General features: G+C 35.9%; 2 protein-coding genes across 2 annotated transcripts; both read left to right on the top strand.

The window, feature by feature from the left end:
* Positions 1-1,418: 1,418 nt before the first annotated feature.
* On the top strand, positions 1,419-3,210 carry LOC117619550 (beta-D-glucosyl crocetin beta-1,6-glucosyltransferase-like). The gene has a single exon (XM_034349531.1). The coding sequence runs from the start codon at positions 1,535-1,537 to the stop codon at positions 2,903-2,905; it is 1,371 nt and encodes a 456-aa protein (XP_034205422.1). The 5' UTR covers positions 1,419-1,534; the 3' UTR covers positions 2,906-3,210.
* A 3,860-nt stretch (positions 3,211-7,070) lies between these two features.
* LOC117618704 (beta-D-glucosyl crocetin beta-1,6-glucosyltransferase-like) lies at positions 7,071-9,202 on the top strand. The gene has a single exon (XM_034348403.1). The coding sequence runs from the start codon at positions 7,163-7,165 to the stop codon at positions 8,528-8,530; it is 1,368 nt and encodes a 455-aa protein (XP_034204294.1). The 5' UTR covers positions 7,071-7,162; the 3' UTR covers positions 8,531-9,202.
* The last annotated feature ends 4,465 nt before the right edge of the window (positions 9,203-13,667 follow it).

Genomic DNA, 13,667 nt, shown 5'->3' with positions numbered 1-13,667 from the left:
CACCCCATTACTAAGAATATCAAACAGGTTAGTGACCAAGAAGTTGATCACTCCCTATGCACGTCCCGAAAGAACTAGCCATAAAAAGCTCATGAAATTTACGGAACCTATATGCACGCCTCAAACGTGCACACAATACACCCTTGCACTAGAGCTGCGGGAAAGGTTTTGGACAACTATTTACTACACATGGTGCACACCATAAGTGATATCCATTACACGACTTCCCCAGTTGGCCATGACAGCTGACGTAGCGAGATATAGGGAATAAGGAGATCGAATGGTAACCCTACAAGTAACATGCCGAATCCATCCGAAATTTAGTAAAACTCAAAAGTATTTGATTGATAATAAACTAAATAGTTTAGGATGCTCCATTGCATTCCTTTTATACAAGAGAACCCCTAGACTTGCTAAGAAAGCTAATTAGAAAACAAAAAAGGAAAATAACAAAAGTTTCCAAATCTTTTTAAAAACTTTAAATGCTGAAAACGCAATGTAAATAATAGAATTTGACTAAAATAGTCCATACGTCACAATACAGCAGTGAGTTGCACTTGTCACGCCGCTCTCTTCAAAATGACAGATCATGACTTAATTAAGAGTTCAGGGCCCATACTTGCACGGATTGGGCTTTTCTGACACAACGACATGCACGTGCTTATCCACCTGCTCCTCGATCAACTCATCTATCTGTCCTACATTATTTAACACAGATTTAATATTGCATTAATATTGCATGCTGTGTCTGTGTAATTTTTATTTTTTTTAAAATCTCAGTCAATTTCCTTATTGATTCAATTTCATACAACAATATATTTCTTTTTATCAGCATGACATTTGAGTTCAACAAAGAAACACAGTGTAGTAAACAAAATAAATGTAACATTGAAATTATCATCATTCCAAATACCAAAACTCTAAAGTTATAGTATTCACATAATCAAGCTTACCCTCCTAGTAGCAGTGTAAGTACTGATGACCTCTTTGCTCCATTTCATTCAAGCAGTAGGCATCAGCTAAAAAGAATCAAAGTCACCCAACTACAACTTCCGTTCTCAGAAACTCTCAGCCACTGCATCGTGAAAGGGGAAAAGAAGCCATTACTAAGTTTACCATTCCTTTGAAGCCGAATTACTTTGAGAATGTTTTAAAATTTTGAATGCTAGAGAAAGTTCAGGGATTGAAAAGAAATTGATGTCATATTGAATGTTGAGCAAATTTAGAATAATTGAAAGACTACAGAAAATAGGGATTGTTTAGGAAAACACAGTACATAGCATCAGTTTTGAAAATAGGATTTTTGTCTAGGATATTAGAGTTGCAAGGGTCTGTTTCTTAATATATATCCGCACGAACGAAGATAAGAAGTCTAACGTATGTCTTTTGTCTTGTATACACACATGCACTTACGCACGACTCTACGAAGAAAAAACCTAGATTCACATTACTCATCTGTATATATTTTGACATCTTTTCATCTCACTCATTAGATCTATAAAACAAACGACCTGAATGGAGAGAGTCTGAAAAAATGGATTCTTCTCAGCAAAGAAAATTCCGTGTTCTTATGTTTCCATGGTTAGCTCATGGACACATATCTCCCTACCTAGAGCTAGCAAAGAAGCTGACCAACAGAAATTTTCACATCTATTTTTGTTCCACACCTGTAAATCTCAGATCCATCAAGCCACAACTCTCTGAAAAATACTCTCGTTGCATTGAACTTGTGCAACTACATCTTCCATATGACGACTTGCCTGAACTCCCACCTCATTACCACACTACCAATGGCCTCCCACCCCACCTCATGTCCACTCTCAAAACCGCCTTCGACAGGGCCAGCCCTAACTTCTCCAACATCCTCAAAACCCTACACCCGGATTTGCTAATTTATGATTTTCTTCAACCATGGGCACCCTCTCCAGCTTTGTTACAAAACATTCCAGCCATCGAGTTCTTCACAACCAGTGCTGCCATGATGTCAGTTTGTACCCACCATGGCGAGAAACCTGGTGTCAAATTTCCGTTTCCTTCTATCTATTACGAGACTAGTAAGATCAAGATGTTGTTAGAATCTTCATCAAATGGCATCAGTGATGGAGACCGTGCTAAGCAGTGCAGCGATCGTTCTTGTAAGATCGTATTAGTTAAGAGTTCTAGAGAGATTGAAGCAAAATATATTGATTATCTCTCTGATCTAATTGGGAAGAAGATTGTGCCTGTTGGTTCACTTATTCAAGACCTTATAGAGCAAGAAGTGGATTCGGAGGAAACAAAAATCATGAAGTGGCTAAACACTAGAGAAAGATCTTCGGTGGTGTATGTTTCCTTCGGCAGTGAGTACTTTTTATCCAAGGAGGAAATAGAAGAGATAGCTCATGGGCTAGAGCTTAGCAAAGTGAGTTTTATTTGGGTTATAAGATTTCCTAAGGAAGAGAAAGGTACTAGGGTTGAAGAGGTATTACCAAAAGGGTTTTTAGAGAGGGTGGGGGAGAAGGGAATTATAGTGGATGGTTGGGCTCCACAGGCAAAAATATTGAAGCATTCTAGTGCTGGTGGGTTTGTGAGCCACTGTGGATGGAGCTCAGTGTTGGAGAGCATCAAGTTTGGCGTTCCAATTGTAGCCATGCCTATGCATCTTGACCAGCCTATTAACGCTAGAATAGTAGAGGACGTTGGAGTTGGTGTGGAGGTTAAGAGAATGGGAGGAGGCGGCAACGAGAACGGGAGGCTAAAAAGGGACGAGATAGCAAAAGTAATCAGAGATGTGGTGGTGGAAGAAAATGGACAGGGTTTGAAAAGAAAGGCAATGGAATTGAGAGACAACATGAAAAAGAGAGAGGATGAAGAGATAGATGGGGTGGTAGAGCAGTTGATTCAACTTTGTATGAGAAAGGAATGAAGTATGATATCGGATTTCACTTGCTGTGGTACTCTTTTTTCTTGACCAGATTTTCCTCCTTTAGGAGTTTTTTAAGGCAAGGTTTTAATGAGGCCACAGTGCAGATTCCAGTTTTTCTGGTAGTTTTGTAATCTAGGTTCTCAGTTTGAATGAAGTTTCGATCTGTTTTGATAAAATATAAAATTAAGAAGTGTTTTGTATTTGAACAATGTTGACCCCGAGTGTATTCCAACCTCTACTTATTTCAAAGAACAATTTGAGAAAACATAAAGCGTATTTGTATGTTTAATTCAGTGGGTGATTAGCATGCACGGTGAACGACTTTTTTCTTTCATATTCGTTCAAGTTTTGAGCCTTTAAGCCTTTAAATTCATGAGCTGACACCGAACATTTTCAGGCTTTGAATTAACAAGGAATGGAAAGACCATTCGGTGTTCGGTAGGAAGTCTTGAGTTCATGTATTATAAATGGTTAATAAAGAAAAGTGACATTTATTCATATACTCATTATTAACACTAATTATATAAATAAATTCTACACCATTTAATTTTTATAAACAAACTAGAAAAAAACCTAAAAAATGACAGATTATCCTATTAAATTTAATTTTAATTATTAAATTACTTTGATGCCTTATTGAGTGTTTTGAGTTTTTTTTTAATGAGGTTTTGGGGTTGGGCTTGTTTTAAGAAATCGATAGCAATTTTGTAATTTATAAGAAGTTAAAAGCCTTTTTATTATGTTATAAATTAGCGTTATATGTGTTTTTAAAATTTATTTCATATACAATTTGAGTATAATAGTGAATCTCCAAAATAAATTCAAGATGTAATTTTGGACATGCCTTCTTTTTCGGATTTTATGTTTGGGTTTGCTGAAAAAAAAAACAAAAAAAGAAGGATTTCTTTGTTTTTCTTAAATTAATTAACTTTCTTTTTTCGATGTTTCCAATGCTTTGCTATTAGCTGTCCAAACAAAGACAAAGAAGAGCAAATTTCCACTTCTTTTTATGTGTTTGGAGTGATGTGAGTCTCAGATTGTTGGGAAGAGCTTATCGCAACTGACACTACGAATGCATGTGTTTGAAGCTTATCTGTCGACCATAAACTCTGATGGGCCATAAGAAAACAACCGCCTCAAGAAAAAGAGTCAGAAAATGGATTGTTCAGAGCATCCAAGCATTCTTATTATGCTTCCTATGGTTATCTCATGGCCGCACTGTCCCTTCCTAGAGCCAGCCAAGAAGCCAGCCAAAGAGAACTTTCGTATACGTTTTATTGTCAATTTCATACTTTTAGCTTAGCCAAATAACAAATTTCACAAATTTCAGAAAGGAAATTGGGTTTTCACCAACATTATAATTACAAAATAATCAGGGAAAATTTTTCTTAAACTTTAACTCTTTTACTTTGTTTCAATCTCAATATTCATGGAGACCTTAAATCTACATGAAAAATCTATAAAGATTATAAAGTGTTTAAAGCGTATTGCAAGAAGAGATCTCTTGAAGAATATATAAGAACAAATCCTAAGAGAGATAATTTTTCATGCAATATAAATTGCTCGAAGAAAATCTCTAAGAAGGTAAAGGGCATGAAGCTCAATGTATGTACTCAATTTTCTTAGAATGAAAATAATCTAAATTGCCTCAATGAGTACTTTGATTGAATTATGAGTTCGAATTCAAGTTTAATATCGTTGAAATGTATTCAAATTTTTTAAAAAGTTATCAGAAAATTTAAGTCTCTTGAAGAGCTTATGAGATGCTAGCATAGCATACCAAATATTATGCCATGTAAATTTTCCAAACACTTATCATTGAAAAGGTAAACTATGAGTTTGTTTATATTATTGTTTTGATGATATTAAAGAATATGATGTTATTTTGATAATTTTTATTGTGAAAAACTTTATGAAAATGGCCCTTGATATTTTTTTGTTTTACTTTTACCTCAACAAGATTCAAATGATTGATGACATACATACATCTTCCAATAATGATGCGAAAGCAATTTTTATACAAATATCACCAAAGCTCACTCCGTAGGAGAGACATATGTGATGTCAATATCATTTTTGTTGCACTCTTTTTCTCTTAACTTAAGTTTTGTCCCAAACGTTTTTTCAAGTAAAGTTTTTAATGACACAACTATATTATTGTATGGTGGACATTCAAGAGGCAGTATTGTAAATGCAAAACACTTCATAAATTAATAGCGAATTTGTTTGCTCATTTGCACTAATTGTAAGCAGCTTCGTTAAATTGTGTCTTGCTATTTTCTTGTTCTTGCATTTATTTTCTATATTATTTTGCGAGTTAGAAAATATTATAGAGATATTTAGTCATTATTCATTCTTAATATCAATAATATAGATAAACCCTATACCATTTAATTTCCATAACCAAATCCAAAAAAAAATCCAAAAAATTCAGCTGGCCTTATTGAATTTAATTTTGATTATTAAATTACTTTGATGTTCTATTGAGTGTTTTGGGCTTTTTTTATGAGGTTTTGGAGTTGGATTTGTTTTAAGAAATAAATGGCAGTTTTGTAATTTAAAAGAAGGGAAAAACCTTTTTGTTATGTTGTAAATGAGTTTTGTGTGTGTTTCTAAAGTCCATTTCATATAGGGTTTTTATTTATTTATTTATAATTTGAATTCCTATATTGGGTATAAACGTGAATCTCCCAATATTATATGATTTATCTTGAATTTTTTTTCTTAAGATCTTGTGCTTATGGCACAACAAAGAGTTAATATTTCGTTTAAGTTCAGTCGATAAACAATTACTTCAGTATCTCTTTTGCTTCTGGTAAACTTATTTTCTTTACATTTCAGATGCTTTCCTATTGAATATAGACTTTACGTATGCACTTACACCACCGTCTAAATGAAGCTTCCTCGTTTCTCTTCTTCAAACTTTTATGTCATGTCTCGTCTCCATCTGTCTCTCAAGTCTTGACCAAGAATCATCGGTGTAAGCCTCAACTCCATCCATTCTGATTTTAAGTTTGAGTACGTGTCATTTGTTAAGTAGTTAGATTGTTTGAGTGATTTAGATTTAAGGAAATGCAGATAAATACATGAGACCTAAATGTAGAGGCTCGGGAACCAAATAAGAGACTCAAAAATAAAAAAATCTATACTAAATGCGCATTCTACACAGCAGAGTGGGACTCAAATTTTTTTTTTTTTGGGTTTAAAAATTAAAACAAAAAACAAAAAAAGGATGAATTTGAATTTGGATTTATGTGTTTCTGCATTAAGAATATATATATATATAGTAAATTTAAATTTTAGCCACAAAAATATATATATTTCTAAATTAATAGTTGTCCATTAGGCACTTCGAAAACCCTAGATTCTAATTTGTGTCATCAAGATCATGATACTTCTACGTCAATTTTTCTTTTGGGGAGGAGAAATCATAATTTGATATGTGTTTTCAAACAATTCAGAAACGCAAGTACTAGTTTGGGCAGAGTCCTAAACATTCACGGCAACAAATTCAATGAGAAGTATTGGTTGTAGTTTGTCCTTTTGTTGTGCTTTCTTCAGAGGAACAAACAAAAACAAGTTTAAACTTCTTGGTTACGTGAACCATCCGAGTCGGAAACTTACATATGCATGAAATGTTTAAAAAGATTTGTGGAAACTAAAGGAGTTTCGGCTGAGACAAATAATTGGAGAGAGATTCGAAGTCTTTATACCTTGACGAGAAATATAAATAAAATTAGAGTTAAATATAAACAAGTAAAAACAAAAATGAAAGAGAAGGAAGCGAACTGTTCAAAAGTATAACTAAAACCATAAATTTTCATTACAAATAACTTGTAGTTCAAGTTATTAAGAGTATGTGCTTCTACACGCGAGATCCTAAGTTCAATTGTGCCCTTCCTTAATATCGCTTGTCATCAAAGTTCAACTTTTTATTTCTCACATCTATATAACAAAAGTTGACATTATTACGTAACTAATTATTGTGTCGGCATTTAGTCGGTTTGTTCGGTGCATTCGTCTCATATCAAGCCAAACAAAGAAGAAAATTTAAACTATTCTTGTTTCGAGTCTTTATCATAGGCCAATCATCACTCTCTGGAACTTACGTATGCATGTTCCAATCATCACGCGTTTTTGTGTGTGTATATATATATATATGCATAGAGCTAGCCACAAACAAACTACCAATAAGCCTATAATCGAGCAACCTCAAGCAAAAGAGTCAAAGGAAAACAAGTCAAAGGAAAACAAAATATGGTTTTCTCTGACCAAAGAAGCCTTACTATTCTTATGCTTCCATGGCTAGCTCACGGCCATATATCTCCCTACCTAGAGCTAGCCAAGAAGCTGACCACCAAGAGAAATTTTCACATCTTTATTTGTTCCACGCCCGTAAATCTCAGCTCCATCAAGCCTAAACTCTCCCAAAAATATTCTCATTGCATTGAATTTGTGGAACTCCATCTTCCACATGATGACTTGCCTGAACTCCCACCGCACTACCACACCACCAATGGCCTCCCTCCCCATCTCATGTCCACTCTCAAAACGGCCTTCGACATGTCCAGCAACAACTTCTCCAACATCCTCAAAACCCTAAGCCCAGATTTGCTCATATATGATGGTCTTCAACCATGGGCGCCCTCTCTAGCTTCATTGCAAAATTTTCCATCCATCGAATTCACCCCCATGGGTGCTGCCTTGACTTCATTTAGTATTCAACATCTCAAGAACCCTAGTGTCAAGTTTCCTTTTCCTTCGATTTATCTTCAAGATTACGAAGCCGAAAAGTTCAACAATTTGTTGGAATCTTCAGCAAATGGCATCAAAGATGGAGACCGTGTTCAGCAATGCAGTGCTCGATCTTGTAACATCATTTTGGTAAAGACATCCAGGGAGATTGAAGAAAAATATATTGATTATCTCTCTGATTTAATGGGGAAGAAGATCGTGCCTGTTGGCACACTTGTTCAAGAGCCAATGGATCAAAAAGTTGATGAGGAAACGTGGATCATGAAATGGCTGAACAAAATGGAAAGGTCTTCTGTAGTGTATGTTTGCTTTGGCAGTGAGTACTTTCTGTCCAAGGAGCAAATAGAAGAGATAGCTCACGGATTAGAGCTTAGCAAAGTGAGCTTCATTTGGGTTATAAGATTTCCTAAGGCGGAGAGAAGTACTAGGGTTGAAGAGGTGTTACCAGAAGGGTTTTTACAGAGGGCGGGAGAGAAGGGTGTGATAATGGAGGGTTGGGCCCCACAGGCAAAGATACTGCAGCATTCTAGTGTTGGTGGATTTGTGAGTCACTGCGGATGGAACTCAGTGTTGGAGAGCATCAAGTTTGGTGTTCCAATTATAGCCATGCCTATGCATCTTGACCAGCCGATCAACGCTAGACTAGTGGAGGAGGTGGGTGTTGGTGTGGAGGTTAAGAGAACAGGTGAAGGAAGTTTGCAAAGAGAAGAGGTCGCAAAGGTGATTAGAGATGTGGTTGTGGAGAAAATTGGAGAGGGAGTGAGAAAAAAGGCATTGAAAATAAGCGACAACGTGAACAAGAAAGAGGATGAAGAGATTGATGGGGTCGTGGAGGAACTGATTCAAGCTTGTACGGGAAGGGGAATCTAAGACGTCCGTACGTTGAGTCTTCAATTAAATCATTCTAATGATTTTGAATGCTCACATCAACATATGTGTAGGATGATTATTGAATGCTTACGTCACGTAGGTGTATAAAAATCAGAATGTTGGACTTCTCAACTTCTTTTAAGTAGTGATGGTGGGTTTTCTGTGTGTTTTCTAAGATGTTTTCTTTTTGACAATACTTCCCTCCTTATGGTAAGGTGGAATTCTTTCTTACTTTCTATTGCGGCGTGATATGTGTCCTGTTTTTTGAATTGTCAAAACTTTTTATTTATTTTAAACTTTTACTAAAACCTTAGCTTTTAACCACAAAGACTTCAATTTTTGACTGAAGAAGGAAAAAATTTATTTTAAAAAAAATTGAGAAAAAAATCAAAATGAAAAAAAAAGAAACAATGGGAATATTGTTTTGTGTTTTTTGCTTTGGTAAAAAGCTAGGGGTTCAGTAAAAGTGAAAAAAAAAAAAAAATTTGTTTTGACAATTAAAAAAAAGGACACATGTTACTTTGTGGTTGAGGGACAATAGAAAGTGAGGAGGAGTTCCTTCTTATGAGTAAGGAAGGAAGTATTTTCCCTTGTTTTTTTCCAAAGTATTTTGAAAGAGTTGACCATTTCAGTACTCATTCTAATGATTATAAATGCTCATCAGCTTATGTCTTTATTGCCTGAATTCTCAGGCCATATGTATGTCTACATGTAAAGATCTGAAAATAAGCCTTTTTTAAGATAAAAACATATCTTTTATTTTATATAAAATCTTTCAATCACAACAAATAGATTGACAGAAAAAGGCCCTCAAGCAAACTACTGGGACCAAAAATAAAATTTGGCGAACTTTTAAAGTAAATTGACTTGTATATATATATATATATGTATATATATATATATATATATATGGAAATCGAACCAAACTCTTGGGACCGAAAAGCTAAACATTCTCATATGACTGAAGAGATCCTGTAAATGATCTTATTTGAGGGAGACATAGTAGAACTCACTTTAAATTTTATTTCAACGATCCTAACAATTTAATTAGACGATTAAATGGATTCGAATTTAAGTAATTTTTTGTGGAAATGATCTTGAAAGAACCTTATATAAAGAAAAATCATGGAAATGATGAAGGTGAAATGACAGTTAATTCACCTTGTTTTCTCAAATTAATTGGGTAAAAAATATATAGGAAAAATGAACTTTTAAGATTTAATTTAGGACATAAGTCTTCTCCTTTTTTTTTTTTTCCTCAGAAACATGCTAGAAGAAGATGAATTTCATTAAACATGTTTATTATATAAAGTACTAATTTATTATTGTTAACATGAGGAACTGTTATCAGTTATATAAATATTTAATTTATTATTGTTAATAGGAGGAACTTGACAGGATCCGCCCCGAATTCCTCGGAAACCAGGACGAATCCCATCTTATTTTTGACATCACCCCGATACCCGGCCCACTTATTAAAAACCGAGACTTTCTACCAAAATTTTGTTAGAGTCTCCCATGTAAATTGAACAATCCTAAAAATTTCAACCAGCATAAGCACAATATAGTCCCAACCAGCAGCATGCATTCAACATTCAACAGTATAAACTAAATGGCCTCTGGCCTCACAAGTAAAACCTAACATGGGCAATAACAGAGCATCTAACTAATTTAGTTTACAAGAACATCCAGTTGAGTAGAAAGAAATTACTCGAAACCTAATCTACTGATGTTCACAGTTCGGGGCCTCGAACACGGCTTGCAACTCTCCCTTGAGCGACTACAATTTGGGGGGCACAAAACAGAAAATATGTGAGCGGACAAAAACAAAGTTTGCATTCAAAACAACATAATAACCCCACCGTGTAAAAACAATGCTCAAGACATGCAGATTCATAACTTTTATTTAATGATAAAAAACATCATTCTCCGAAACCCTTTGAGATCAATCACTCTATCCATAAACTTTATCCCCAAAATTTATACTGCTCTTGCCCAACCACTAAATATACTTTAACTGATTTATACTCTCACACACACACACACACACACACACACACACACACACACACACACACACACACACACACATATATAGAAATATATATCTATAAATATACATAATATTTATCACACTACTTAGGTACCGAGGAAACAATCCAACTGGGGGATTGTTTGGCTAGCCCGCAGGATTTCCAGTTGCTATCTTGCGTATAGGGATGAGCGGTCCAACTAGGGGATGAAACTCCATAGCTCACATGCCGGAAATTCCAACGTCACGTGTAGCTCCAATACTAAATCCTACGCGTGCAGACTACATAATCACACGCAGGAAAATTTCCAACGCCACGTGTGAGGCCAAATAATCATATGTTCTTCCCACACGCTGGAAAATTTCCAACGCCACGTATGGGAAGCCTAGTAACTAGGGGATGGTACTTAACATAGTGTAATCATATAAGTTCCCACCATAAACCATAATATTCAATTCCCGATTCCCCTAAAATTCATCCAAGACTTAATCACAAATAACTTGACCTTTTATATAACTCATCATCAAATCAAACTAAATTCTAAATTAAATAATACTGATATAACAACATATGAATTTCTCAATCTTTATTCCAAAATATATATATATATTTCATGAATATTCTTTCAATCATTGAAAATAATGCATATATAAAATAAATGTCCACTCACAAGTAGTCCCACACTGTCTGACCCAAGAGAGTCCTGCCTGCTGCGTGCTAGCGGTCGGAGCATCTATTTCGAGATACGCACCCTTAATTAATATAAAATCACTTCAAAACGGAATTTACAAATTAAATATTAATTTCCCCAAGTTTCCAGTGCGTGCACGGATAACGAGGTATTCTAAGGTCCGACTACGGGTTTAGGAAACACGTCCTGTAGGTTTGGTCAGAAATTGACAGTTATCGCAAACCATAAACTTCAAGTTATTGAATAAGAATATCCAGGGCTCCGATTCACGATCTGCGAATTCCCACATGATCCTAGGGGTGTCTAGATTAACATACGTAAATTTGGACTAGATCCAATGGTCCGAACATATTGAACCCGGTTAACGCACAATATGCATAAATTCGTTCAATAGTCAAACAACATCCGAATTGAAATCCGAGCACACCTACACGCACGTGAGGACCAGGAGATTATATCAGGATAAAATGTGGTGTCACCACCTTGCCCATGTGTCACCACACGTGCCAACAGTGCTTGGATGTGTAGAGTAATTTTCGGCGATGGAAAAACTCCACACCTCGATTCACCATTCCTACCTTAGCTACTACTCGAGGCTAGAATCACTTTATTCAACTACGGGGAGGTCCAATTCGGACGGCAACCGGCTGGAATTTCACTTTGAAATCCCCCAAAACCTAGGTTTCGAAATCGGGATCCTATACAAAAAATCAATCCAATCCTACCCAACAGGCAGCTAGAGCTCGGAAAAAGAGTAAGAAACCTCACCTGTTTCACCGAGATTGGGCAGCGATGGCGGCGGCACAACGACGGAGGAAAACTGGTTCAAACCAGTTGAGATTGCCACGCGAAACTCGAGCTTTTCGGCCAAGAAAAGTGGTGGTTCGGGTTCGGGGCTTTGTGAGGAGTTGATCAAAACCGGTCCCTACCCTTGCCGTGGCCGGAACTGAGAGAATCGAAGAAAGAGACAGAGAGTGATGGTATTGGGGAGAGAGAGAGAGAAGAGATAGAAGGATGTGCGCGCGCAGGAGAGAGGAAGCCAATTTCAGATTTTTCTACACCCGAAGTTCAAAATATTTACAAGTTTGCCACTGGACTAATTTTGGTCGTCGTTTCTTCGTTACAACTCCAATATAGGCCTACTGCGTGCCTACAGATTTGTCTCAGTACGATCTACCCCAAAGTACCAGTCACTGCCCTGAACTCTTTTTGAATAAGAAAATGACCAAAATACCCCTTCCCCAAGGGTAAATTGGTAATTACTTATTTAATTTGAATTTTAATTCAAAATTATTAATATTTTTGGGTTGGGATGTTACAGAATTGATATTAAAAAAATAGTATCAAATGATCAATAGCATCTCCAACCTGTACTACTGCCAACCAAATAGTTGCTGCATGGTCCTTGTTGCTATTGAGGACTGATTTCAGTTTTTTAAAGTCTTTACCACGTCGGTTAATATTTTTTTTATAGTTGTTTATTTAATCTGTTTTACTATATGTTCACTCACTAACATTCTCTCTCTCACTTTTGGAATGATTTGAATAAGCAAGTCTCCGAGCGCACTCTGACTGTCTCTAGGAGCAATGGTATTTTGACCTTCGCTTTGGGAACCCCTGAGCATGGTGGGAGAGTCAGAGGTGTTGGAGCTGGAGTTTCCCCAACTCAATTCTTCAATTTGCTGAGACAGCAGAGAGTAAAATTTGCTAACAAATTGAAGGAAAGTGTTATGGAGGTAGTGAGAGAAGAAACCAAAAAGATTAAGGCTAGGGCAAAAGAAACTGTTTTGGAGGCAGTCATGGCAGAGAGGGAAATTTTATTGAAACAATTCAGTCAACTAATTCCCAACTGTGATCCCAACTTGCTCAATAAAACTCCAATTACTCCAAAAAATCTAATGTCTGACAAAGCAAGCTGCTCTAATGTGAGACCCCTTGTTTTGGAGGAAGAAAAGCCCATGAATGATGCTGATGTTGCTGAAAAATGGCAAGATGAAACGGTAAAATCTCTGATATTTGATTTTTTCTGATTTATAATTTCAAATAAACGTTGCTGATAACCGTCGTCTCAGTATTTTACTACGTCGGTGTTTATTTTATAAATCGTCATGTATTTCAATAACGCCTTCACTGCATTTTAATTAGACGACCTTTCCATAGTGCAGCGACGTTAGAACATTTACACAATGACGGTTATGTCTTTACCGTCGTCTATAACCTTTACTCCTTCAGTATGTTTTAGAACCCGTCGATTATATTATATACCACGTCGGTTTGATTGGTTTAGTTAGAGTCGTTTATTTTACTTAATGTACAAACTAACTTATATTTCTTTATTTATTTCTTGTAACAGGATCTCTCAAAGCTAGACATGCCACCTCCTTTGTTAGCCTTATTCCAATTTGTCGAGACC

This window comes from Prunus dulcis, chromosome 2 (genome assembly GCF_902201215.1).
Source record: "Prunus dulcis chromosome 2, ALMONDv2, whole genome shotgun sequence".
Lineage (NCBI taxonomy): Eukaryota > Viridiplantae > Streptophyta > Magnoliopsida > Rosales > Rosaceae > Prunus > Prunus dulcis.
Note: the sequence above shows the minus strand (reverse complement) of the source record. Positions and strands in the feature narration are given on the sequence as shown.

What these genes read in the sequence shown, in the direction of transcription:
- LOC117619550 (XM_034349531.1), top strand. Translation starts at nt 1,535, where the DNA reads ATGGATTCTTCTCAGCAAAGAAAATTCCGTGTTCTTATGTTTCCATGG.
- LOC117618704 (XM_034348403.1), top strand. Translation starts at nt 7,163, where the DNA reads ATGGTTTTCTCTGACCAAAGAAGCCTTACTATTCTTATGCTTCCATGG.